This window comes from Helicoverpa armigera, chromosome 6 (genome assembly GCF_030705265.1).
Source record: "Helicoverpa armigera isolate CAAS_96S chromosome 6, ASM3070526v1, whole genome shotgun sequence".
NCBI classification, from domain to species: domain Eukaryota; kingdom Metazoa; phylum Arthropoda; class Insecta; order Lepidoptera; family Noctuidae; genus Helicoverpa; species Helicoverpa armigera.
This window is the reverse complement of record NC_087125.1, coordinates 7,032,123-7,059,198: the sequence shown is the minus strand read 5'-3', so window position 1 is coordinate 7,059,198 and position 27,076 is coordinate 7,032,123. Positions and strand designations below refer to the sequence as shown.

Genomic DNA, 27,076 nt, shown 5'->3' with positions numbered 1-27,076 from the left:
AATCTGTAGAAAGTTGTCTCTAACTGTGTGAGCTCTTAAACTAATCTGCGTTGTTTGCTCTGTTTATGCAAAGCAACTTTACTTTGCTCCGTTAACTAAACCGCAGTGCAACAAACAACCATAAAAACGGTTCCGTATGGTTCCCGCGTCGCATCTTCCAGCTCGAGACTCGCTCTCCGGCAACTCGTGTAATATATTTGGACAATGTTTTATCGAGTCCATGTAATCATTCATGCCGAAAGAGTCTGGAACACTAACAATGCAAGGTCGTTTCGGTTGTTTGTGGAATTTCGCGAGCCTCGCGCTCTTGCGATGTAAGATGAGAATTTAATATAGAGGTGTGCCTTTGAAAAAAATCTTGTAAGATATATTTTTGAGTCAAAAGCTCCTTTAACAAAGATGAAAGTCTGGAGAAAGAGATACGGGACATATTTCCGAGATAAGTTGGTAAGATCGGTGGGACAGGCGTCCTTATTTATATCTGCCGCTATAGTTTACGGCCGTCTGTGGTATTCGTTGATTGTGTTAGTCTGTTTGCATGATTGTGGTGCCGTGTTTATGTAGATGTACGGCCAACCGCACTAAATGGCAACATTATTGGAATCTTTGTGAAGACATGCTCTATGCTTGGAATACCTTAAATGCGCTTCTCGGAATGACTAGCGTAGATCTGTAGACATTCCAAATCGTTATCGATGTTAGTCTGAATAAATGACTTCTACAGCTAGGAGAGGTCCGCCATTTAATCAAATGTGGCCGAAAATCAATATACCAATATGAAGGGAATCCTGCCAGATGACAGCAATACGGTAGTTTCCAACGAGTCAAATTCATTACTTTTATTTAACTGTCAAAAACTGTCACTTTCTTTGCAATATGTATGTAAGCGCAACTTATGACGTCACAGATTTTTCACATCAAACTGGATTCTTATTTAGCTTATATTATCAATAAAAAAATTTAATCAATTATTCCATCAAAATGATAAATGGAAGTGACATTATTTTTAGATGCTTCACTAAATGAATATGACAACGTAATTTATTTTTGACCTAGTCATCCACCCAATTTGATCAAAAGCTTGAGTTATATTGAAGTTCTTATAATGTTGGGGGTAGTCAGATTAGACCAGAGTTTATAATAATTTTGAGTTTTATTTGAAAGAGGTTTTTGTAAGTATTGAATTTTGACAATTCGGTCACTAGGTTTTATTTTCCTTAGAGAGATATAAATGTGACTGTTAAGAAAAAAAAATTTAACGATTGTAACGGTTTGGCTAAATTAAATTAAAATCCTACTAATATTATAAACGCGAAAGTTTGTATGTATGGATGTATGGATGTTTGTTACTCTTTCACGCAAAAACTACTGAATGGATTTTAATGAAACTTTACAATAATATAGCTTATACATCAGAATAACACATAGGCTACAATTTGTAAACATATTGTTCGAAATACTAAACCTGCGCAGACGAAGTCGCGGGCACCAGCTAGTAGCTCAATAAAGGTTGGGTTGAACATAATATCTAATAGTTACATCGAGAAAGAATTTAATTTGGCATTTCCTTAAACGGTGTTCCAGTCATTGAACCTTATTTTTGGCTACTAGAACTGTCTATTCATTCTATTTCAATGCTATTTTCCTGTTTCTGTTTTTTAAGTCTACCTATTTCTTGAATTTCCTCGTTGGAATGAAATTAAGGTTCGTTTTAGAATACACAAAGTTAATAAGAAAGCCGGTCCTATACTGCGAACTGTACCATGTAATACCAGCAGGCAGTTTAATTGGATTAATTTAATCTCAAGTAAAGTATTGCTTTCTCCAAGCTCATTAACCTTGTAAACTGTCGTTGTGGGTTCTTTGATTTATGGGTAAACACTAGTAGATGATGCGTAACCACAGATACATATAGACAAAGATATTATATGCTTAGTAGGATCTGATTATTGATTTTCTATTTATATTTAAAGCTTACTTTGAAAGCTCGAACCAATTTAGTCAGATATGGTAACAAAGAAAGTAAAAATTTAATCAGTTGTCACTTTTATCCCCTGACTATCATTGCCCTTGCCTTGAAGAGTCCATATCGTAATTGTAGCAGTGTACGAAAACATCAATGGAGCACTCCGCATGACCCGGAACTACCAGTCAATCACACTGGGCACATGAATTCCGAAAGAAACCCATGCTAAATGTATATCCAGTGTAGCTAGACCTTTAGTTGTAGCACCACTTGTAAAGACCTAATGTCAAAATCAGTATTAAAAGATTAGTTCCCTATTTCCCCGCGTGTCAAGTGTTACTGGTCACTTAGCAATACGTTCGAAATTCGAATAGTTTGAATTAACCATCGCATGCGGGTTGTGTCCGCTTGCTAATCGTCTTATGACGTGCACCTTTTTTTTTGCTGGCTGTTACATTTAAACCGTGATTCGACTAAAATGTAAAAAAATATTATAATCGATTTCTTGTTAGCAGTCGTTCTAACGACGCCGACGGTTTAAGTGCCGTTATAAGATCACATCTTACACAATGTTCTTTCGGATCATTTTATTTTATTAAATCGTTTAAGGATTTATGTTGTTAAATCTCATTATCAGAAATAGAATCGTTAGGTTAGGTTAGTTTTCAAATGATTTTATTTGAATGGGGGACTACATTTTCTTTGAATTCTAAATCTAAAAATCTAAATCTTAAAGAAATCCGAATATAAAAAATATGTGATGAAACTTAATATGAGATCCTACTAATGCGAAAATAATTTCATCACAGTTATGTAATGACTCAAAGATGGGGAACTATGTAGATTACATGTAATCTACACATATAGGTGGCCAGCTTGATGAATGATGAGGTTCATGAAACATTAGGCGGTGCACCCGACCGGCACAAATTCGGGTAAATATAGTAACAACGTAAACGACAATGGAATTACGCACTATTTCGTTAAAGTACATTTACGATTCCCATGGCTAAAGTTTACGGCTTTTGTAGTAAGTTGCACAGACGGTGGGCGTAATGACCCGAAGAAAAAGATCAGCAAAACACAAATAATCCGATATCTTTTTTATGACTTATATTCTTTATTTATTGTCTTGATATCGAATGACAAAAGTTGCATACAGATCGAGTTATTCGGTATTTTATTTCCACCCAAATATTTTGGTCGATCCCTTCACAATTTATCGCCTCGTATCAAGTGAACGTATGAAAGTTGGGCTGCGTCTGTATTCCGTTACGGCTTACACCTTAATTTGTGGAGACGGCCGATGTCATCTCGGCGAATTGAGACGTCCACGTCGGTCACTGCACGCAAACAACTTAAACACTTATTTAATCTCGAACATTTCCCTTTAAATTGTGCCTTAAATTATACTTAACGTCACGGATAGCCTTATAAGGCGGGCTTCAACGTAATTTGAAGTGTCGCAACAGAAACGCGAACCAATTGAAAACGTTTCATAAATATGAAAAATTATGTAAACTGCTATTACAAGACGGGGTACACGTTTTATGCTGATAACGTGAGGTCGACTTTTACTCCTAATTCAGCTACAATATCTATTAACACTGTATCTTCTTTCAATGTAGTTGTGAATGTTTTTAATATTTCAGCAGAGTAAATTTTGTTTAAAAAACAAGTCCTTTTTGTTGTCATCAAACCTGTTGATATATGTTCCTCATTTTACGGACAAAAACAATATTTCAGGTTAATTCACAAGGGGCCATAAACATGTTTCGAAATTAGTTTGTCAGAAGATCGCGCGAGCGGTCGGCCGTACGGCTCATACCCCTGAGACGGGACCACCGAGCTTCGTAATTAATAACAGCATGCTTACAAATTGCGGCTTTACTGACACAATTCGGTAATAGGACACCTTTGCACGTTGCCCACCACTGAACATTCCAAATTATAGCCTGCCATACCGATTGCGTGACTGATGTTATTTTGTTTTGGGTACTGCGTTCTTAAATAATCTTTAACTTTGTTTTGAGCCGAAAAATTCCTCATCTCGGATTTTTTGTGCATCGAAAACTGGCAAAAACACGATAAATGTTTAAAGTATTGATGTTACATAAAGTCACATCAAAGGTAACTCTGGCCTCTCCCTTTACAAAACCTCAGTTTTATTGATGGTTAGTCTTTGATTCATCATTCGTCGATTGGGATCTAATTTTGAATGGATGACGCGTAACCGCAGAACATCTGAGAGCATCAAATGAAAATAAACTGTATTATAGCTTTGCCATTTCCTGGTCGACCTAATAAACATAGGTAAGTGAGGTTCTGGAGTCGATCAAGCAACGTAAACCGGGTCGAACTTCTCCTTCGGGACGAGAGTGCTGCTCAGGTTTATTTTTACAGCAATGCGGCATGTGGAGTGGTACGCTGGAGGACTGTATCTTACACGTTACTGGTTGCTTACATGTTTACTGTCAGAACAAATATGATCATCGCTATAATGTTTCGCGTTTATTAACAGCTTTAATATAAACATACTTAAATGATCCATACGAGGCAGCTGGTTTCACGTAACATCGAGTTTGCATCCATTATTTTAAAGGAGCCCTTTCTTCAGTAGTTGTACTTAATTATGTTACGGTTCAACAAGGTTTTGTTAATTTCACACGTGACAAAGAACAATGCCACGTAACGAACACGTCCGCTGTAACACTCATTAGCTGTCTTAGTAAAAAATGTTCTAGGAAGGTGACCGATTGCTGGTTATAAGTTACGCGGTCTTGGTGTCCTCCTTCCTCGTTATTTACCGCGTATGTGATGAATTTCCTAAGCTAATGGAAAGTAATGGCGATGGGCTCGCCACCGGCTACAGGAAATTAACCTTATCGTAGGCAGAGAAAGGGTCAAACGCCATTTTAAAGTTCGGAAGCTTTCTGTCGAGTAACTAGTAACTAAGTGCAGAGATTGAAATCGTCTTTATTTGTACGGACAGTGTTTTGTTCGTGATGGTACATTAAAATATCAAACTAAATACTTATGCAATATTGATAAGCATTTAAAGTAACTGTTAATTCTGAGAAACGATAAATATGTCGTTATCATGACTCCTATGAAAATGTAATAAACTGCGAGTTATCGCAAACCTACAATCAGTTACCGCTTTTTTGCTTAAGTACCAAACAAAAACTACTTGGGAGTTGTATAAACATACAACTTTTAAGTAGTTTTACTACATTTTCTACATCAACCCAGAGTAAGTTTCTACATAAGTAAGGACATACCCACTTATGTATAGTGACACAATCAAATACAGACATAATTTATGTAATATTGATCATTGCTCAAATATGGCGTTATGTTCATAATTTAAATGAAATAAAGGAGCAATAACGAACATTCTTGGGAGAAATGATGAGAATCAACGTAAAATATTCGTGTTATTACTACAAATATGGTGTCGGTCTCTTTTAAGGAGTTATCGCACTTATCACTTTATAAACTCTTCGGCCGAGGAATGCGTCGGCGCTTTCGAAGATGAGCTTTATAATTGCGTCGGCGGCATCCTACCCGCGAGAAGATTGTGTCGTCAACTTGGCACCCCTGTAATTTTGCGTGGATTTCTCTCTACTTTATGAATTATTAAGTGTTACATGAAGTTTTCACCGTGAAATCTATCATTATGCCGTTAGCCTCAGTCTTAAACGCTCATGTGTTTTCACGGAAAACAATTAGAGAAATCTCTTCCTATATTGTGAAATCACCGTGTGTACTTCGGTTACGTTTTTCGTAGTTTTACGTATAATTGTTCTCTTGTGTAATATGAACCTTCGTTGCGTTCTAATACCATAATTATGATTACTATTCTTGGCCTTAACTTTTTGTTTAAACGCTTCTATCTTTCTAACGCTAACGCTGTGAGATTTACGTCTCTAAATGGTTTGCCATCAGTAGCGCTTTATTGCCGTACATTTTTACGACCAGTTCCTGAAAAACTGTGATTTGCTCGGAATGTTTTCTCAACAGCGGTAGATAGCCTTAAGTGATTTCATTTGTTGTGATTATCTATTGATATGTTTGATAGACAGGCATGACAGCATGTGTTGTATATAATAATATGGCCTTTATCTATTAACAGTAAATAGACCTTACGAGAGGGTATCTACAATATGAGGTATGTGAATAAAGAAAACGTACGCAAATACCTACGTCACAATCCCGTGACCAATGCAGAGATATCGCCGTATCAGACAATACTTTACAAATTATCCCCTCGGGGCGTTTTGATTCGCTTGCAACTTCACACGAAAACAAGTAAACCCACTCTCGTGTCCGTTTGTGGACTATTTACTACTTTCACTTTGATTTTACTGCGTTTGAGTAATTTTCACTGACTACCTCGGTGATCAGTGGGTGTAAACGCAACAGCTAAAGTCCTGAGTTTGATTCTTAAAGATTATGAAGGTAATATACCTAAGACTGTAGCGCAACTTTACTTAGTCATTGTTCTTCAAAGCACGTTGTTTACGTGTATTTTCTTAATCTGGTTGGTGTAATTTTATATTTGGGGATATTGCGTACTTCTCGCGCTTGTTTGTGTTTGTTGAATGTCATGACGTACATTATGTTGCGTCAAATTGGATATTAGTCCTAAGGAAAAACTCAACCAAATAGTAATGGGAATTTTTTCTTCTCAAAAAAATCTTGAATAAAATAAAACTGTAAACAATAACGTTTTCCTTAACATTTCTTCCTTGACGAATTTAATTCGGTTTCATTCTTTCATTCACTAGGAACTGTAACATTTCTTGAAATAAGAAAATATATGTTTCCAGTAAAACATGCAGTGTAAAAACAATTTGTAAACGGCATAAGTGCGGGGCGCGGGATTCGAACCCGCGAGTTATAATTTATTAGACTGCAGTGGCACGTAACGTTTTGGCAAGGTGAGTCCGAGACCAAGTCGCGAATACGTAGTAGCACAAGGTCGATGCGCCCTGCCCCAGGCGAAGCTCTTTACACTGCTAGTAACCACTACGAGGCTTAGATGGAATGCAGATTTTGTTTCTATAGCAGCTCTGACCTCGGCACAGTCATGGCTTCATTTCCGTGACTTAATATTCGATAACACAAACAGGTTTTTTATACCCAAATCGTAATCACGTTTAAGGAAATAAAGTACCTACGAATATAATTTTCTAAAATAGGCCATGTTTTTCTGAAATTGTATTTTTCCAATTTCAGTACAATAAGCGCAAATGAAATACCGACATTCGTGGTCCGCGCGGAGTCTGTCCCTCGGGAACAATTGACCCACTTAATGTAGCTCGAGAAATGTTTGTTTGTTTCAGGTGGCCGGTGCCGTGGAGCTGAGCGAGTCCGCCAATACCGCGCAGATATTGGCGCAAGTACAAAACTCTGTAAGTACACAACCTTGTTCAACTAACTTTTGATTTACCGTCTCTCTACAATGAACACCGCATCTCCTTATTCGTAAGAAGATACCATATTTTTAACAGCGCAATTAACATAAAAACGTCTTATCAGCCCCTATTGAAATTTTATAACTGTTATAATGTAAAAATCATATCGCGTGTGATGTTAAACGGGCCCGTGTATGGAACGTTTAACCGATAATTGCTGGAAACATGGCGTATAAATGAATTCGCTATAATTATTTCGGGAGGTATCTTCAAAAAGTTCGATCATTAACTTTCGCATATTCAGCTCTGAATGGATACGAGCTGCGAGATATGGATGATGTAAGGGTCTCTTTGGAGCAGAAATTGCTGATATTACTCCCCATTATGATTATGGGACGTGAACAAGAAAGTGGCACGACCGACGACGGGTCAAAACGTGGCTCACGCCGACATCCACTTCATTTTCACGCCATTTGGCAAATTTTCAGTGTTGACGATGTGTAGGTAGTGCTTTTCATATGAAACAGCATTAGTATTCAACAGCAATAATACAAATATGTAGTACAAATAAAATTAATTTGCATTAGGTACTAAGAATATATTGCTTCCGTTTACGAAGGTCAGAATATCAAGAACTACGTCTTATTTTTGCTAACCGACTGTGGTCTGCATAAAGCACGAAACTGTTGTTCATGTATTCAACAAGTCCAACAAGGATTTAGAAAGCTCTAACAACAGATCAAACATTGGCGGGTTAACGTTAGCGTTACATTCCGGGCTCTACATTCCTCTTCCTGTTTGATTTTTGTGCAAACACCAAAGGACGGTAAGGCTACATTTTCTACGGCCGTGGGAACAATAACATAACCAGCTAAAAATAGAACTGTGTCTAGATTAAAATACAAAGACCAATAGGAAACTCAGTCACACTCAGTAGGGAATAACTTTATTTGCAAAATATACCGCTAATTTATATGTGAGCTATGTATGAGATTACAACCTTGCATGCTGATGAGTTAAGAAGAATAAATGACGTAATTGGTAATACTAATTATAATCAACTACTTTGCTCCACACTCTTGCACATTAGGTATAGACGCACGCATCGGACTTGAACTTATGCCCATTCCATGTACTATAATTTACATGGATGTTTCTTCCGACAGTATAAGAACAAATGACTGCGCTCAGATATATTTTTCATCATTGCAAAAATAAGGGCAAAGTGCTTTCGATATTTCAGAGTTGAACAAATTTTACATCGGGACACCTAATTTGAAATCGTTTTAGCTGTTATTGCAGTTGTTACATTTAAAGTGAAATAAATGGCCGACTTGCTTGCAGCTTCCGCTCTTAAAATCAATTAAGTATTATTTGCCGTTCATAATGAAATATCTCCGGTCTCGCAAAATGTCAATTAGCCGAGTAGGTACTCCTAAATTATAGGCTATAAATGTACCTTTGAGATTTAGAATAGGTAACGTTTCTAAATGTTAGTATTCTCCCTTAGGTCATTGAATAATATAACATAGCTAGATAATATCCCCGTCCTAATTCCATCTTCATTGTTATTATAATGCGCTTCGTAAGCATTGGCATGGCAATTTATGTGGGGTCACCCTACGGGCTAATTGCAGTACACACGCATAAAATTTTGAAGCTTAAGGAAAGACACTGCCTACTTGGTAATGTTGACAAATAAACTTAATAACTAACTGCTGCTACTATTCTGAGAGTTGTTTTTATAACAACAAAGATTCCATAAATGTTTGCAATGTTTATCTGTTAGTAAACATGCTACGTTCAATATGAAAACATCCCGAAATATTCGCTTTCATTATTTCTTTCACCCTTCAAAACTGTAATTTGTAATAGTGCCGGTCTGCGGGGGAACCAGTGCGTTTAATGTAATTGACATCTGTCAAACAAAGCCAGCATAGCCGTTCCTATTTCGGAATTGTTTATCCCAACAGCGGATGCTGCTTCTCTATTTCATACGCAAGTCGGTTCTACAGTAATGGAAATTAATTTACAAGTACTTACAAGGCATGAAGGTAGGTACATAAATGCTATATTACATATCATCACTACATTATCTAACTAGTTTGTAGGTCAGTTTACGATAACACTTTATCAACTGAGCTATTTGTCCGATGGCTGGCTTTGCATAAGAATTAGTAGAAGAGGTTTTGGGACATTGGAATGAGTAAGGTGAAAACTTTGATTTATGAGAGGTCTTAATGAGTGGTGATAGAGATAAATGTAAACATTGGGGGGCGGGTTGACACGTGTGTGACGGTGTGAAGGTGACGCGGTGGCGGGCGCGGCCGCGCGGCTGCATAGTGCGGCCCGAGCGCGGACAGTGCGCGACGCGCCCGCGACCTGGCCGCACCGCATACCAAAGCCATGCGCTGCTGAAGCCCGTGCCCGACCACTATCAGAACTCGCTTGCTCAGATGCCGCCAAAATAGGCAGTTTACGCGGTTTTAAAAAAAACCGCGTCTAACTTGCTAAGTGATGTAGTGATGACTATTCCCTTTGGGCAGTCAAAGAGAACTTGTTAGATTTTTTGTGTTTCGTGAAAAAAATAACTCTGAAGTTAATGTGACATAGCTTGCCGGTAATGAGTTGGTAACGCGTCAGACACGCGCGGTAACTGGCAGGACACGCGTCCACCGGCAAGATGAAGTTGTTCAAGAGGAGGCTGTCGTTCAGCGCAGATAAACAGAAACAGGTTCCCCGCACAGACGATCCCTTTGAACACGAGGTACTTAATAGACCCATGTCTCATGGCTCTACATCTTGTAGATATCACTAAGTATTCGCGTGCATAAAGATATACGTAACTAGGTGTGTATAAAGGTATCTACTATACGAACAGCTGATATCATCACTAAAAGCAGAATCCTCGTAATAATTTATTAGATGAAACAAAACTGGATTCAATTTTAATAATACAGACGAACAGAATTTAATATGTAGATGCTTAAAAAAACACTTCTACTACACACAATAAAATTCGTCGTTTGTTGATAACGGTACAGAGTTTCGAGGAGAACACAGCGCGTTTCTTTAAACACATGGTTGTAAATAACACAGTGTAATTGATTAGCGTTACGTAGTCGTAGTGTTGTGTTTTCAGTGCTAGAAGTGTTCGCTTTAGCAAAGCAAATTGAAAGGCAAGGTTATCTTATCAGGCGGAGGCCGCGACGTACCGCTCCACCGCTCAGCCACTTGCAATTCAATTCTGCGAATCGAAAATGTATGGCTTCTGGCGTCCGCTCTCCATACTTTAAACTCGCTAATACGTGATCCTAAAGCTAAATATTAGAAATCGGACCCACTACCTAAACTAACAAAGTTAAAGTGATCCTCACAGTTATCGTCATAAATTCATTTCAGGCAGACTATTCACGATCAAGGTTTAAAAATCCACTGAAATATCTAACATTTGGTAATTATATGCTAACAACACCAACGTTGTTTTTTTGCAAACCGCGGTGCGCAGTCAGCGACTGGAAAGAAAACATTATTTTGCAACCTTCCATGAATTTTCGACCACAAACTGACGAATTGTTTTCGTCTCTCAGATCTTTGTGATGTTAATGCCTAAAGATCTTACAATTATGATCTCACTAACATGTGAACGTACTATAAATTATTTATACAGATGTTTAAATCTGTTCGTCAATGTCGGTCGTTACTAAAATACAAGTCATATGAGTACTTATGCTTGGGAATTGTAGGCTGGAATGCGATCTATTGTGCTCGATTGACGTAGGCAACGCTGTAAGACCCTAATGAGGTTTTGTCTGACCTGCAGCAGTTAAACTTAAAGGCCATAGATGGCATGACGGGATAAAGGAAGCAAGTACAGAGAAACGAGGTGAGGTGCAGTGGTGTGTTTGTAGGTGCAATCAGCGCGCGCCATCGCACTGCTAATGTGCGGCCATTTGTCCTTGGCCTCTGTGTGTTACGTGATCACACTGCATTGGGAATTTGTATCGCACTCACACATTGTATTCCTATTTCATTGTGTTACAATTTTGCGAACGGAAAGTTAAGGAAAATTTTAGAGATATATTTCTGTTTTTGACTGTTAAATGAGGAATGTGTTGTTTCGAAATGTGTTATTGATTATGTATGACTTGGTTTTCTTAAAAATGGGTGTTGTGCCTATCTAATGTGACCTATTTTCTTATGGATGTCACCTTCCGTCCAGCCTTGTCACAATTATTGAATTTTGAAGACTTCTACTGTGAAGAGATAAATCTGATAAACATAAAGCAATACTTGGAAGTCAGGATGTAACTGCTTACGCAACTAATAAAGATATAACAATTCGTAACGTACATCTAATAAAAAGTTCAAGACATTGAACGTTTGAAACCAGTTTTATTTATTTATAGTAAGAAGTCTCACCCAGGTCACAATAAATATTGTACTTTACGAATTTACTTTTCGGTTGGTTAATACTGTTTACTTGCGGCCGTTCACTTAAAATACGAAGACAAATATGTTACAAAATGTCCAGTCACTGGAAATAAACTATCCGAAGTATGACTAATTAATAATTCACGTCGATTGATTAACGACTCTTGTTTGTTCCAGTTTGAAATTCTTGTGGTTCTATTTGTGATCCTAGCTTTGTTTGCTGAGTAGATTTTATTCTAGAAAAAAAAATCATCATTCGTTTTAGTCTTGCATGAAGTTTATGACCTGCATATATCAGTAGAACACGTCGTGGTGGCCTAGTGGGTAAAGGACCAACCTCAAGTATGAGGGCGCGGGGTCGATCCCAGGTCAGGCAAGTACCAATGCAACTTTTCTAAGTTTGTATGTACTTTCTAAGTATATCTTAGACACCATTGACTGTGTTTCGGATGGCACGTTAAACTGTAGGTCCCGGCTGTCAGTGAACATCCTTGGCAGTCGTTACGGGTAGTCAGAAGCCAGAAAGTCTGACACCAGTCTAACCAAGGGGTATCGGGTTGCCCGGGTTACTGGGTTGAGGAGGTCAGATAGGCAGTCGCTTCTTGTAAAGCACTGGTACTCAGCTGAATCCGGTTAGACTGGAAGCCGACCCCAACGTGATTGGGAAAAGGCTCGGAGGATGATGATATATCAGTAGAACACCACAAATATATTTATTGGCAGTAAAAAATCATACAGACAGACATCTGTTCTAAAGTTTGATTTCAAATATCATCCAGTAGTTTAGGTGTGGAGGTCAAATGGCAGATGGCAGTGGTTCCATGTAAATATTGATATTTAGCCGCATCTAGTTAAACTGGGAGCCGACCCCGACCTAGTTTGACCAAGCTAAGGCAAAAGAGAGAAATAAATCCTAGTCATGAAGTGTATAAAAAATCGGGATGTTACCCTTTCTATAGTTGAATGAGTATTTATGTTTTATGGTATTTTATATTTATATATTTATGTATAATATATTTGTTCAGGTACAAAGCCACTGTTTTGCAGAACTGATCTGTTTTATAATACAATCATATTGTTTTAAAACAATCAATCAATGCAATGATGCTGCAATGAGGTACGGTCGGCGTGGGCGCAGCGTTATTTAGATTTTTAACTATTTCTTATACCCACGTAGCTATGTACTCACGATTTCTCCGAAGAAAGAAGCCGAGTCAACATTTGTACATGTGGTAATGTCTATGTACTTATACTTGCTAATGCCAATGCAGTTGCTTTTACTACAAATAGTATTTAATGCCAATTATTACAAACACATTTCTTCAGTATTAGTAGCATATTTGGCGGAATGCCAACGTTATCGCACGCTTTTTGGATTTCCTTATTCCATAAAATATTCACGCTATTATCTGAAAGGAATTAAATAAATTCAATGTTCAAAACTGTTTACTGATTATGACAGCTGAGTCGGATTGTCACTGCAGATAAATGGATTAAGGAAAAGATAGTCGAATCCAATTAAGTAACAACATACGTCAAAAACCAAGAATGTCGGTTAACCTGTATAATGACAAAAGTGTAGTCGGTGCACAGAAAACATAATAATAATATGGATTACCTACTCCAAATATCAAAGCAGGTAAATGCAAGTAGGTACATACTCAAACGAAAATGAGTCAAATGGTGTATAGGATCAAGTGAGAGGTTAACAAGAAGCGTGGATAACTTTATTAATTCCTCCAGTTGGCTTATCTAGCCGATACGTGTTGAAAGTGGTAACGAAATGTTAAGTGCATGCGCCCACGCAGGCCTGTGAACAAGGGCCGAGTATCGCGGCCGCTGCAGACGCTCGCATCAGCTCACGTGGGATGCGTATCTTATCTATCCACTAGCTAATCCGATGTACTATTTTCACACAATGTAGAGCAAGGGTTTTGAAATTCTGGAAATTTATAACATCTTATAAATTACGCATTGTTTGTGGCTCTTACAAAACAGCGCCATTCGCGTATCTACTCGCGAGCTATTTTTATATCGCGCTTGTCGAACGCAGCTCGTCGACGTAAACTATGAATGCACATAAACACGATGCACGACTTGTTTAGATATTTTATGTAACACTGTGTTCGCGTCGTCAACATAACATTTATGAACATTAACGATATTTTAACGTCTCCTTGATAAAATATTGTTTCTTGATAAATGTAATTTTCAAGTTTTAAAAGTGGTTTTAAATACTAGCTACAGGCTATTTATCAATATTCCCGGTAATTTCACCGAGGAATGAAAGGCGTTACCTTCGAAGTTATCAAGCAATCATTATTCAATTTCACCCCAATTAACTAGATGGGGATCTCGGAACGTTTGCGTATAAATCAATCGCTCTCAAACCGTAGCATTAAACCAACACGTGTGTTGTGATTTAGTATGTATTTGGACTATCTGATCTGTAAATCAATGATTCGGAAACTAAAGACAAGGAAAATAGTCCAGACAGTCAAAGGTTCCATAGTATGTCATGAGGTTACCTAGGCGCGACGTGTCTAGCGCCATTTTAGATTAGTTATAGCCGGTATCCTGTGTGACTGCGGTTTGTATTACAAAGATGTCCAGCTGAGAAACCTCGGACGTGACCGGAATACGTAGGTGCTCATAGTCGGTGCGGAACCAATCAGTAAATATAATAAAACCAATCCTATTATGCACCGACCTCTGCTCACAACTCAATCACAGCGGCTGACGCAATGTTACAATCTCGGTATGATTAGCTTCTTGGCTTATAATTTTGTGATATTTCCATGCACTGTAATTGTGTCAGACGGACGTTAAATCATCGACTCCATTCATATCACTGAATGTGGAATTATTGCCGCCCCAACCTTCGTGATCTTATAAACAAACTAAATTGATGAAAGTAAACAATATTTATGTCTGAAAGTGTTCTAGGAATATCACATATAGTTGCGATATATTTTTGCTCTAGAATAGCGTTAAGAACCTATAGTCTCAAATAAAATTGGCATGTCTACAGATTGAATAAGATTGCAACAGAAGCAGTATGGTCTAGGCTCCAACCCGGATTCGAAAGCTTTTGTTCGCGGACATGGCTCAACAAGGCTCCGTAAGCCTAGTGACAATACCGCGACTTCGCGTGCCAGCGTGTCTAAACACTTATTCGCTACAACAATACCTCACTCGCGACATTGCGTCGCTTTCAATTTTCTCTACGATTTTTATTGAGACTATGATGTCAATCATCATGATCTTCGTTTACTACGGACAGCCGTATCATTACTTTGTTGCCTAGATCGCTAGATCTCTCGCTAGACTCTGTGGATTTATAAAATAAGTCTCCATAGTTCATTTGAATTTTTATATTTGTGTAAATAACTTAATTCATTTCTTTGCTTTACAGGACAGAGCCCGTTTCTCGGACACGAGCTGGCAAATTCATCGCACGTGGATGCGCAATGGCGACCCTCTACCATTGTCGCCAACCCCTTCGCGCTCGCTGCCCGCTCCGCTTAACGCCCCGCCGCCCGCGCCGTCAGCGTCCGTCACCTTACGCTCCGAACAAAACGGCATCTACGACACCATTACGGTAAGTGGGCTAATTGCTCATCAATATTTAAAATGCGACAAATATAATTTCAAATACGAGAGAACATTAATATTGATCCATTTCTGGATCGAGGTGACGCGTCAATTCCTTGTACTGAATAGGAAAACAAATTAAAGGAAATACATAGTCGCAAAATCGAACTTTTGGGTTGGCAAATTCAAGCAATGAGCTTCCATGCAAATTAGTGCAGGAGCAAAAAACGTCTTGTGCTGATTTTTAAATCTATATTGGTACCTACAGCAAGTTTATTCTAAAAAGCCATGTAGTTTAAAATTAAAACTCTATCTTGAATTATATTAAGAACTTAAAATTCTTCAATCGCATCACATAACTCTGGGATTGAGAGCTCAATAATCTTATGAATTAATTTTATCTTTTTACGTTTATTTCGTATGCTCAATGTCATTTTTTATCAAACAAGATTTATAATAACAATTACGGTGATAAGGTAAAATACTTAAACGCTACGACGATATACGCTATTCATTTTAATAGATACCGGTGCATACAGTTTTATAATCTGTGGTTTATTACGAGGCTATCGTCGTATTCATGCTTATATGTATCTGTCTAATGTTTGTTTATTTAATGCTTATCTGTCTCGAGTAGAGAGCCGCGTGTCATGTACTACATATTTATCGGTAATTATCTCCAGAGGTAAGTAATTGAGGAAACTTCTAACCATAAATCAAAAGTTCGCGGATTAGCTAGCGTTTATTTCGTTTTGACATCATACTCTTGTAATTAACTAGTCGTGAGAGGGTGACGAATGATGTGTGGGCAATTTTACCATTGGAAATTGAATCGAATAAGCGGGTATGCGGACGTGGTATTAACCCGTCAAACAGCACCGCGCGCGACGCCAGCGCAGCGCGCGCACGCTCGTACACGACGGCGACATAGAAACTGAACCTCGGCTTTCGAACTATAGATTTGCATTAACTGGTCATAAATCATAATCTGCCGGCCCAGGGCTCCGGCGGTTTAGAGGCGTACTCACGAGCCGCGAGTTCCTGTTGTTTCGCTAATGTACCTTTGTGCTCGCACGCTCGTAAAATGAGGGTTAGTGGCCGGAGACCGCCGCCTGCTGTCACTAAACCCTGCTATTATGTTACTAGCATTTTATTTTCAGTTAGACGAACGTTCAGAGTACTTTCATGTGTACTATCGCACCTCATACTTACGTGGTCATCACAGGAACAGAGCGCGTGTGACAACACAAAGCCAATACTTGGTACATACTAACAGACACAAAAGCTATAAGGAAGTAACGATTGCTTACCAAATGGCTGTCAATGGAAGGCGTCAATATTTCAGAAAGTGGCCATCATGGCTAGAAGTTACAGGGACGGTTATTGCTCGAGAAGTTACAACAAAGGGGCGACATGGCGACACAACTGGGCCGGATGTCGGGCCCATTAATATTGCGAGTGGTTTAGGGACACCATGGAGCTTGGCTATTTGTTTCCTCGCAGCGGCCTGCGCCCACGCATGCTGGCCGCTCTAAGCTATTTTCACTTACTCTTAACAACGAGTATTGTTTACATTTCAGTAATTGTGTTATTGTTGTAATGTCGGTGGAGTGCTGGCGCAAATCGTGGTTTGTGCAACATTCATTCAATTGAATCTCGTGACAACCACATAGACCTTTCTTTATGCGTCATATTTTTTTTTAATATACTATTAAATAACACACTATTTTAGGTACCTATAGAATTAATTTGTCACAGTGGTCAGTTATTAATTGTTCAGTTCAGTAAGTACTGCGAGAAAATTCAATTAAAAAACAATAAAGTTCATTAGTAGTAAAATAATACTTTTTAAAGACGTTTTGTTTCGTTTAACAATAACTCTGATAATTCCTATCGCTTTATAATTCACAAAGATATTTGTGTAAATCATGTGCTAGCCTTGCAATTATTGTGAGAACTAGTTATTATTGTGAACGCGATTTAACAAAGCGCTAGATATTTTAATTAAGTTGTAAATCCTTATAGTTTATTAGTTGTATTGTGATTGCCATATCAACGCTGCGAGCGTTTATTTGCCGATACAGTTATTGTGCCAGCGTTATTAAAATATCTTTATTTAATCAAGGAGTACCAAACTCATAATTAGGTATGTCTTACAGAAAAAGAAATATTTGTTATTTACACATTTTTTTTAAAATTAAATAATCTGTTATTGTATGCAAAAATCTTCTGCGTATTATTTTCTGAAGGCAATATTTATCATAGTAAAAGTTCAGGGGTTGTGTCGTCGAGACCTGTCTATAGAAATTGTCCCCTAAGGTCGTTTGTGACAATTTCCTGCGCAGTAGGTAAGTGCTGGCCTCGGGGTAGTTCCCCACTAATGGGGTAATTGTGCTCGCCAATAATTGATGAACCAATCGCTGTTACCTCCTGTCCTATTAATGGTCTAGTTCCTGTTAAGTTGTACTTACATGCGAATTTCGAACACATTTCATGCAAGTATTGATCAGTTTTTCAAGTCTCGTAAATTCCATCGTTTGGCAATTAGGTTTGCCAACAACCGCTATACGTCAGCTTTTATCTAAACTTCGAGATGATAAGGTGATTAAAATTATGATGTTGTTTATCTTATCTATGGAATATTCAAAAGAACGTTATGGAATATACTATGTACCGAAACAAAGGCTTGGTATATAATGCTTAGACCTACCTTGCTAGCCGAAATATAAGGGTGCCTCTCTTTTAGGCTTATTTTCAGTTGTTTTTCGTGGAACAACTGTTTACCTTCTTTGAAAATTGAACGTGAAAATTCATGATAAGCAGTTGTTTTCCGAAAAACGGGCGTTTATGTTGTCGGTGAACTTGGGCCTAGGAATAAAGGGTTCTCTTTATATGCATAGGCGTACGAAATGGTCGACACGGCATTTCAATAAGCTTACCTTTTTACGGTCGCTTGCTAAGAAATTCTGCAGGCTTGTCCCAGAGCTGCGTAATATTCTAAGGAATGAAGTTCCTTTCTAGCTCAATACATGTTACATGCTAGAACTATTTCAGTGAATATGAGCTGGGGAGCTAGTTCCTTGTCTAACATATTTAGTAGCGAGATACTCCTGTATTCTCTCAAAATTTGCGAAGCAGGTTGAATTTGTTATGAAATTACGTTTTGTTACATGCACGAGGTTTACATTGCTTTGAACTTTCTTTCATTTTTATTTAATGTGACACATCTACGAATTACTAACTTTGAAAGAAATACTAAAAGATTAAACGTAAACTTATTTGCCCTAGTTAAAAAATTCTCGGAAAGTAAAAAACTAAGGAATGGAGGAATTCATTTAAATATATTCAAGGCTCTACAGCATTAACTTAAAAAGTAGTGCATAAGTAAAGTACCTGGACTTAGCAATGCAGTTTCTAGACGAAGTATTAAATAGCGAAATTCCCGGTCGGAATTTCTTGCGAAGAATTAAGTTTAACTTGTGAATAAAATCACTATGCCGTTCTCATGAATAATGCATACGTTCAAAGAAAGGGATACGCAGATGAGACCGTATTTTAGCTGCTGAAGCCAAGAATGAATAATTGAGCCTGTCGAGGAAATGTCTTAGATTGTGTATACTGATACCGCCTTCTCGAGGTTTTCAAAAGAATAATCTTCCTTTATTAAAGCTACCTGAAAATTAAAAGACTAAAGAAATATTCTAAGATAGGTGTGAAATTCCATTTTCGAATTCATTGTTTAGTAAATCCTCCAAAAATAATATAGCTACATTGCTTATTAAAACGTATATTCAGTTCTGAAATAAGCGTCTTTCACAGGAACTTGGACCAAAAAGAGCAGACGGATTTAATCAACGTAGCTTAGTTCGTTCTAACAGCTTATTAAAACAATACGTAGGTAAAAGCCATTCAGGTAAAAGTGTAAGCGTAACTAAAGGTAGCTTTCTAAGGTCCAAAGTATTTAACAATAGCGTTGAAATTCACATTACGTAACGTGTTATTTATCTATTCAGCGAGACGACAACAGCTACTGAGGGAAGACTTTATGGAATTCTAATGGCTTTCGCGCCAGTTAAGTTGGCTGTCGAACATTTAGCATTGCAAATACAATGATCTAATCTCAGTTCTGACTGACAATACAATGCTAAACAGTTTTCTAGGCGTAGGACAGCGAGAAAACTGTTACGTAATGGGTATTGGCGTGGGCTTGACGCGTACTGTTTGTATTGTATGGCCACATTACAATAATTAATGTATTTGCTGTTTAAGAGAAGGTATTTACTTATTCGCTTAGCGCCGAAAAGGCATCGCTCTCTCATTGCGAAGTTGATTTTAGTGACTTTGCAAATTACTAAATGAAGGAAGATTTTCTTTATCTGATTGAATGTTCTACCTGTATAGTAAAATTAGAAGAGGTTTACGTAAATAGGGGTCTCGGTATATCTAAATATGTTGTTAATAACTATGGAAGGCTGTTAATATTTATTTCTATAATAGACACCTACCTATTGTCCAATGATGTCATTAGGAATATAAATAATATCTAAGGCCATTTATTCCGCAATCAATAATCCAGTGTTTGTCCATGCAAAATAATATACAATAAGCATAAGCAATTACCTGCCTTGAAATATGCGTGTGAGTAACGTAGTGTGTATAAACGAGTATTGAATGAAATACGAAAACATATGTGTGGTGCAAAACAAATAAAGTAGCAAAACAAATCATGACTTGTACACTCGAGTGCAATAAAATTGGGTCAAATAAAACTCTACTGAGAAGTTTTAAAAATACTTAGAAAAAGTACCGATTAACTTTAACTGAGATGTAATCAGTTAGAATCTCATCCTTTCATAAGTTTTAAAGTTTGTAAAATTAAATATGTTTTTGTTAATGAGGCGGTTTTTTGTTCACAATTGTAGTCTGTGTGAGTTTAGAAAGAGTTGGCCTGAGAGCGGACCACCCGGCGAACACGAGATACGGATCACGGCATCAGGTGTCGGCGCACAGGCCATGGCGGCCGTCCCCGACGTCGCCATAAATAAAATTCGACACTTAAACAATAGGCCGGGCCGACCCGACCCACAGACCCGGAGATCGGGCGATACCCGCTCCTCCGCAATCACAACACTGCGTATTAGACAACCTGTTCTGGCTGCCGGTCAGCGCGCACAAGTACCGTCACACCTCTCCACTCAACCGTACACACATCACTATTATCTACATCGTGCCTCATGCTGCGACCGGCCATATTCAATTTGTAAACAAAAACTATTTCAATATTCACATAATAAAATTGAACAAAACTTAAATAAATACTTAGGTACTCGTCAATATAGGTCGGCTTGGCGTAATTAATACAAATTGCTTTCGGCCGTAAGTGGCTGTCAAAGAGGCCGCGGGCCGGGATTAATGTTAGATAAGTGATTGGGCGGCGGATCGCGAAACTTTCTCACGATGGCTATTGCGATAGGAGCGAGCCCGCGGCTACGTATCTTCCTGGCTTACGGGAATACCGACAAAATATTGTAGTTCCTTTTACAGTCAGAGATAATGTTGTTTACTCGGACTGCACACCGCACTTTCGTTATTTAGTGACTTTGCTTTAGTGCCTCCAGCGACCGCAGGGAATAAGTTTTCTCTGAAAGGAATTCTGCAACTTGTTAATTTACCGGAAAAGTCAAGAATATGTTTGCCTACAATTATCTGGTCGTAAAGAACCGTACGATGCTAAAGTTTTCCCCATAAATGGTATAATTACTGAGTTCATCGTTGCACTGATGTACTGTGCGTGTGTAATTACAGCAGCAGTTAAAGAAGCAAACGGTAGAAATAGAAAGTTTATTCCATAGAAATGAAATGTTATGTAAATATTAAGTCGGTGTGTAAATATTTGGGCTCCGAGTCGTTGGTGGACGTTACGCTTACATTAGTTGCTTTTTAAAGTAATATTTACCTTCGTGGACCACTTTCAAAGGCTTGGTGATCAGTGCACTTGTATTTTCACGCAGCAGAACTCAATTTAAATGGAGTCATTATTTATATTTATCTACTTGGAGGTGCAGCGTGCAGCGAGGGAGGAATTGGGTTAAATACCGTGCACGTCGTCACCCTAACTATAAACGAACATTCGCCTTCATATGTTATCATGATAATCGGTTGTATGCAGAAGTGTTAAAAACGGTTAAATAAGCGTTTCGTATGGAAACCGGTTACCAGAGAATGTTTAACGTGTTGATACAACTTTAACATAGGCATGTGTCTACATACTTCCTATTTACAAACCTGCGTAAACAAATTGCTACTAATTTAATCATTATTTTTAAACAGCGCTAAGTTATCCACTATCTGATAAAAATCTAATTGATTCTACCGATAATTTACAAGATTAGTCATACGTAGGTAGATATGAAACCATTTATTCATAGATTGATTCATTCGGAATCAAAGGAGTTTGTTATCAGTTATGTAAACAGTAATGTTTGGAACACGGGTACTTTATTTGGCATCATTATGATGTATCAAAGATCATCAGCATTAAGCAATAAGCATATTTAATTTAAATGTTATTTTTCACTTGTATTTTGAAATACGGCAGACGCAGGAGTATGTTCCATTGAATAAATTATGTTTCAGGCTCTTCGTTTTTTCTATTCATAAAAAAGCAAGGTTGCTGCAAAATTAATGGTACTTAGGTAGAGACTGTACATAAGACCAAAAACCTTTTTTTAATAAATCCTGAAATATCCTTTTAAAGCGGACTTCAAACGTTGTTAATATTAGCGACGAAATGTAGGTACAGGTACGTGATTGGCATTCACGAGTTGACCCCCACTTGGCGCAGGCCGCGACCCCAGCAGAATGTCGCATTGTCAGGACACATCCAGATAAGTTCATAATAGGGACCGCTATGGCTCGGTACCCGTGACGTCACAAGCCACTACGTTGACAGGATACGTTCAAATTTGGAACATGACATGTGTCAAGAGCTTTCAAAAAAGGTTCCTAAAAAAAATTTTATGGTTAATCTGATTTTACGCTTTCTTTTTAATATTTCCGCGTTCCATAATGAAGAAAGTTTGTGCAACTTAATAAGTAAGCGCAAAACTTTTTTTGAGTTTCATTATTCTTTGTGCTTAATTAACTCAATTTTGTGTTAAGAAAACCTTTGTTAATTATATTTTTGATTAAGTTGAATATTTAAAGTTTAGGCAATTAAAATTCCATCATCAACACGCAACATCAACACTTAACTAAATAAGGAAAAAAGTTAAAAAAAAAAGTTAAAAGGGATACGTTATAGAGAATAAATATATTTTTCATCACGGGTTAGTTAGCACGTGGATATCGTCCCGGGCGCGGTGCACGCGAGTTTGTTTACGGAAGCCGCCCGCCCGCCGCCCGCCCAGCCGCACTAACGTATGAATGAACCGGTACCCATTGCGTCATGCGCACCACACAACTATTTTGCATTAAAACAACTCCACGCTTATTAAAATGATACTTAAACTGAACTTTTGCATTAAATTTTAATTTTAATGAAGCATTAAATTAATTATCTCGTTCACACCAAACAGTAATTTCGAAGCCAATTACTTTAACCAACGTTATGTGGCTCATGACTGCAGTTGTACAAGCACACATTAAACTAGTTAGTTCTGTATATACCTGCAAATGTTTTTATTGGTTTCCATTTTGCTTTTATAGCGTGGTTTTAATTGAAATATTGGAAAGCGCCATTTTATGCGCGCCTGCGACTTTAATCACACAACCGATTGGTGCGATTGAACATACAAATATGCAAGCTCTCTAATCATTACTAGGTATGTAGTATATGGCTCGCAATAAATAAGAATGATAACTGATATTTTTGGAGTATAAGAGCACTGATCTTAAATTTTGAATAAAATTCATATTAATCAGCGTAGTCTAGACATAGCTGGCTTTATTATAGGAATTAAGACATCTGTCTGGTATTTCCATGCCTCGTTGCGCCGCGCATGCTGAAAAAACTTGGAACTATTTTTGTTAGGTTCGATTGTCATGTAACGCTTGAGTGGTGGCTGCACCTAATGTTCTATAAGATAGCAGCGAAGTGTGTAGTGGACGCGATTGTCTAGCGCGTCGGTTGCCTAGCAACGCTGTGACGCCAGCGTGCCGCCGAGAGCAGCGCCGGGACGCTGCGGCCGAGCGCCGCCAGTGCCGCTCCCGACGTCGCCTCACGCGTCTACCCGACACGCACGCAACACTAAATAAATCCACCATGCAGTATGGACTTCTTGTGAAACTTGGCTCAACACCTTTATACCAGTGCCAATAAAAAATGAAGTGGCCCAAATTTTAAATTAAAAGCTGAAGTTATTGACTAAAGTGCAGTGATAAGTTGACCAGTGAAAAAGTTTTTTTGAATGTTTACTAGCAGTGTGAAATATATTTAAGAGTTTTCTTTGCTATGTTTGTTTAGTTTTTGGTAAAGTGGATATGCAAAAAGTTAGTTTTTATAAAAGGCACAAGTACAAGCATATTTTGAGGACAAAGTTAAGAAAATCGTTGAATGAAAAACTGTTTTCTTATCTCTTTAATTCAGATGTTTAAACATTCTCAGATAAGATAGAGGAGGGCAAAACAAGGATTACATTACCTTGATAGCCGCTTTGCAAATTAAGATAAAGTGAACGAACCTTGGATAATTTCACTTACAAACTAACAGCTTGTAACTCCTAGGTATTGTTTTGAACAGTTAGGTAGTTCATGTGCGTGATGGAAAGAAAATTCTAGCCGCACGATATTCAAAGAAACGTTTCAATCACCCGTACCGTTTGTAATCACGGCTATAGAAAGCAAAAAAGCTTGAGCAATGAAAAGAGTCGTCGGCGGCTCGGCGTCTCGGTGACCGCTGATTCCCGTCATATGACGGTCTTTTATTTAGATGAGGCACACCCCCGAGGTTATTCACCCCCGCGCCGTGGCACGCGCTTATGAGGAAGGTCAGGGTTATTGCGGTGACGTGACGGTGCACCACTCCTGCAGGCCCGACTGCTTGCCGTTAAAACTGCAGTCAGTAGCAGTGTTTTGCTTATAGACACGCCTTGCTAAACAGCTGATTTTATCACATAATTTTTACTCAAAATAAACAAGGAATTTTCAATTATGTTTCAAAGGCTTTATTAACATCTGATTATAAAATAATACTACAGCCATCCTGAAATTATATCCTAGGCATATAACTCCCAAATTCTCACTGTAGTGCAGCGTATGTGCGCGGTTGTCGCAGTGCAGGGTTCGGGGCGCATGCCCCCGGGCGCCGGCCGCGCTGCCGCCGACACTCCATGTGTCCTATAAACCGCACGCTCCTTTCACTACATCCTTTGTTTTTGTCCACAACATCCACTATTAATCTACTATTCTCTTTTTAAGTATTCTTTTCATGAAATGAAACAAAAGTCCTATTATTTTAGGAGAGCTTTTTCATGTAAGCCCTCTAGGACCTAGGAGCACTGTAAAATGTGATGAAGTTATGCCAATAGCCTGAGTAGGTTGTGATAAATGTCATCAAGGAACTATAAATTGATGGACTGGGTGTCGTGCGTGCGAGTGGGTGACGATGCGTGGTCGCTGCGGCAGAGGCGCGGACGCGGCGCGCGCTCTGCACCGGCTGGCGTTCGCGCTGTGGCGCGCAGTCTTCTACCTGCAGCGTGCGCCCGCGCATGCAGCGCGCCGCTCGCGCAGCCTCGCCGCGCACACGCGTGCCGCTGCCGTGGTCTGTCTTGCCGATACTACGAAACTCTCATAAACAATATGCGACCTATTTTAAAACTTTTATATATCCGTTTTAACTCTATTTATAAAGTATGGATTTGTACGCACACGCATAAATACATGTAGTAGTAGTAGCAGTATAATGTGCTACTATCGCTAGCATCAGTTTTATTGAGATCATAAAAAACGTAAAATATATTTAGCTGCTAGATTTAAAATTACTTTTATGTACGCAGTATTAGGTATATCAAGGTTCCAACAGTTTTTCAGTTATCACGTAGACGGCAGTATTTAATGAGGTCTTAGTATAGGTACTTAAAAAAATAATGAGCGTAGGTAGGTTATATTTTTTGCGAAGTTTTTTTGGTGTTTGTCGTTAGGGTTTTTTCCTGTACTGGTAATTTCCATACCTACATGCAAAAATATGGCATTTTAAGTGCACAACATGTAAAAATAGTGATAAAGAATTACAAGTTTATTTTCGTGGTATCTTTGACGAGTTACAAGGGCTTATCTATATCTATTAATAACAATAAAGTCCCCAATTAATCTCTAAGTTATAAGGTATATTATAAAGCTATAAAGGCTGCAGTAATCACTTAAGCCGCGCCCAGTGGGCTCATTTGTCAGTTTTATTGAAGCGATCAGCCGTGCGGCCATCCGATCGCGATACACGGAACTGACGGCGCTAAACTTTGTTCCGCTACGTCTTACGATACTAAAACGCCCTCCGATTTATTACGACAAAACTTTATTCGCTCAGTTTTACTACGATTTCCTCTGCTAGCGAAGCTTTGAATAACATTAGCTATCGTAGCGAAAATAAATTTGTTTTTGGTCTTTTCGTGGCGTAGGTGTTTGCTACGATTTCCTTAAATTACTACGAATGTCGTAGCAGATTACTATTCCGCAAGATATTCAAGTAGATTAAAAATATAAAAAGAATAACTCATCTTTATCATTAGACCATTACCTAATACATATCTATGTCTCTGGTTATTTTGAAATAAATATTTTCAGGAATAATTTCAAGTGACTTTTTTTGAAGAAAAATATTTGTGGTTTCAATTTATTCAAATACCTTCATGACACAAATGTTTTGTAGAATACATACCTAAAGTACACTATCATAGGATCTTAACAGACCTCGTCAACAGTAGTATAAAACAAGTTCTTTCGTTGTCAATTGAACTGTCACGACCTACAAACTACAAGCTGTACAAAATCAAATGACTTTCCATACAAAGCTCATTACAATCAACGACATTAGATAGTGAAATGAAACGCATTCCTCAATGCCACCTCAGCGCCATACAATAATATTTCTGTGAAACGAAATCCCATCAACTCGACGCCGACATTGAGAAAAAATGACAAGGATTAAATTACTACTTTTGATTTCATTTTAATGACAGGTCGACCTCGCGGGCCTTCACAGAGATTTATTTTGCAATAGTAATAAGAGCTTGGCAGTAATCTGTACAGCTGATGTTTTAATAACATCATGTTTTTGTTTTATTGCAGAGCCGAGCCGTGAGTGCGCCCGCCACGCCGGCTTCAACCACATTTTCGAGAGAACAGGTAAATATGAATATTTAATAATGTTTAAATTATGTAGGTAAGTTTTGCTCTTATAGTTAATAAAAACATTTATTTTGAACATGTTTACATAAAATCCAACATTTTGTTTTGTATGGATAATCATGATTTATGATTTGCGACAAATTGAACTTTGTAACTTTATCTAATTGGTTATAAGTAATTAATAGTTTCCTGATCTTCTTGACACCAAGACATTGATAGTCACGTAACCGTGGTGTGGCTTAGAGAGAACTAATTGATTTGATCTCATCTCGCTATCAGTAATAATACCAACAGTGGATGCAGTAACAGCAACAAATGA

At 38.1% G+C, this 27,076-nt stretch overlaps 1 protein-coding gene across 11 annotated transcripts in view; it reads left to right on the top strand.

Moving 5' to 3' along the window:
- LOC110371973 (tensin-2) overlaps positions 1-27,076 on the top strand; it is a 79,459-nt gene that overhangs the window by 31,077 nt on the left and 21,306 nt on the right. For 9 of the 11 annotated variants that reach the window (XM_049835776.2, XM_049835773.2, XM_049835774.2 and 6 more), the window contains 3 exons: positions 7,315-7,383; positions 15,236-15,421; positions 26,698-26,754. In XM_049835776.2, coding sequence (XP_049691733.2) covers positions 7,315-7,383; positions 15,236-15,421; positions 26,698-26,754 — 312 coding nt within the window. Of the gene's footprint in view, positions 1-7,314; positions 7,384-9,741; positions 10,154-15,235; positions 15,422-25,003; positions 25,175-26,697; positions 26,755-27,076 lie in introns of those variants that run through there. The other 2 variants (XM_021328460.3, XM_049835777.2) reach the window with 2 other exon arrangements.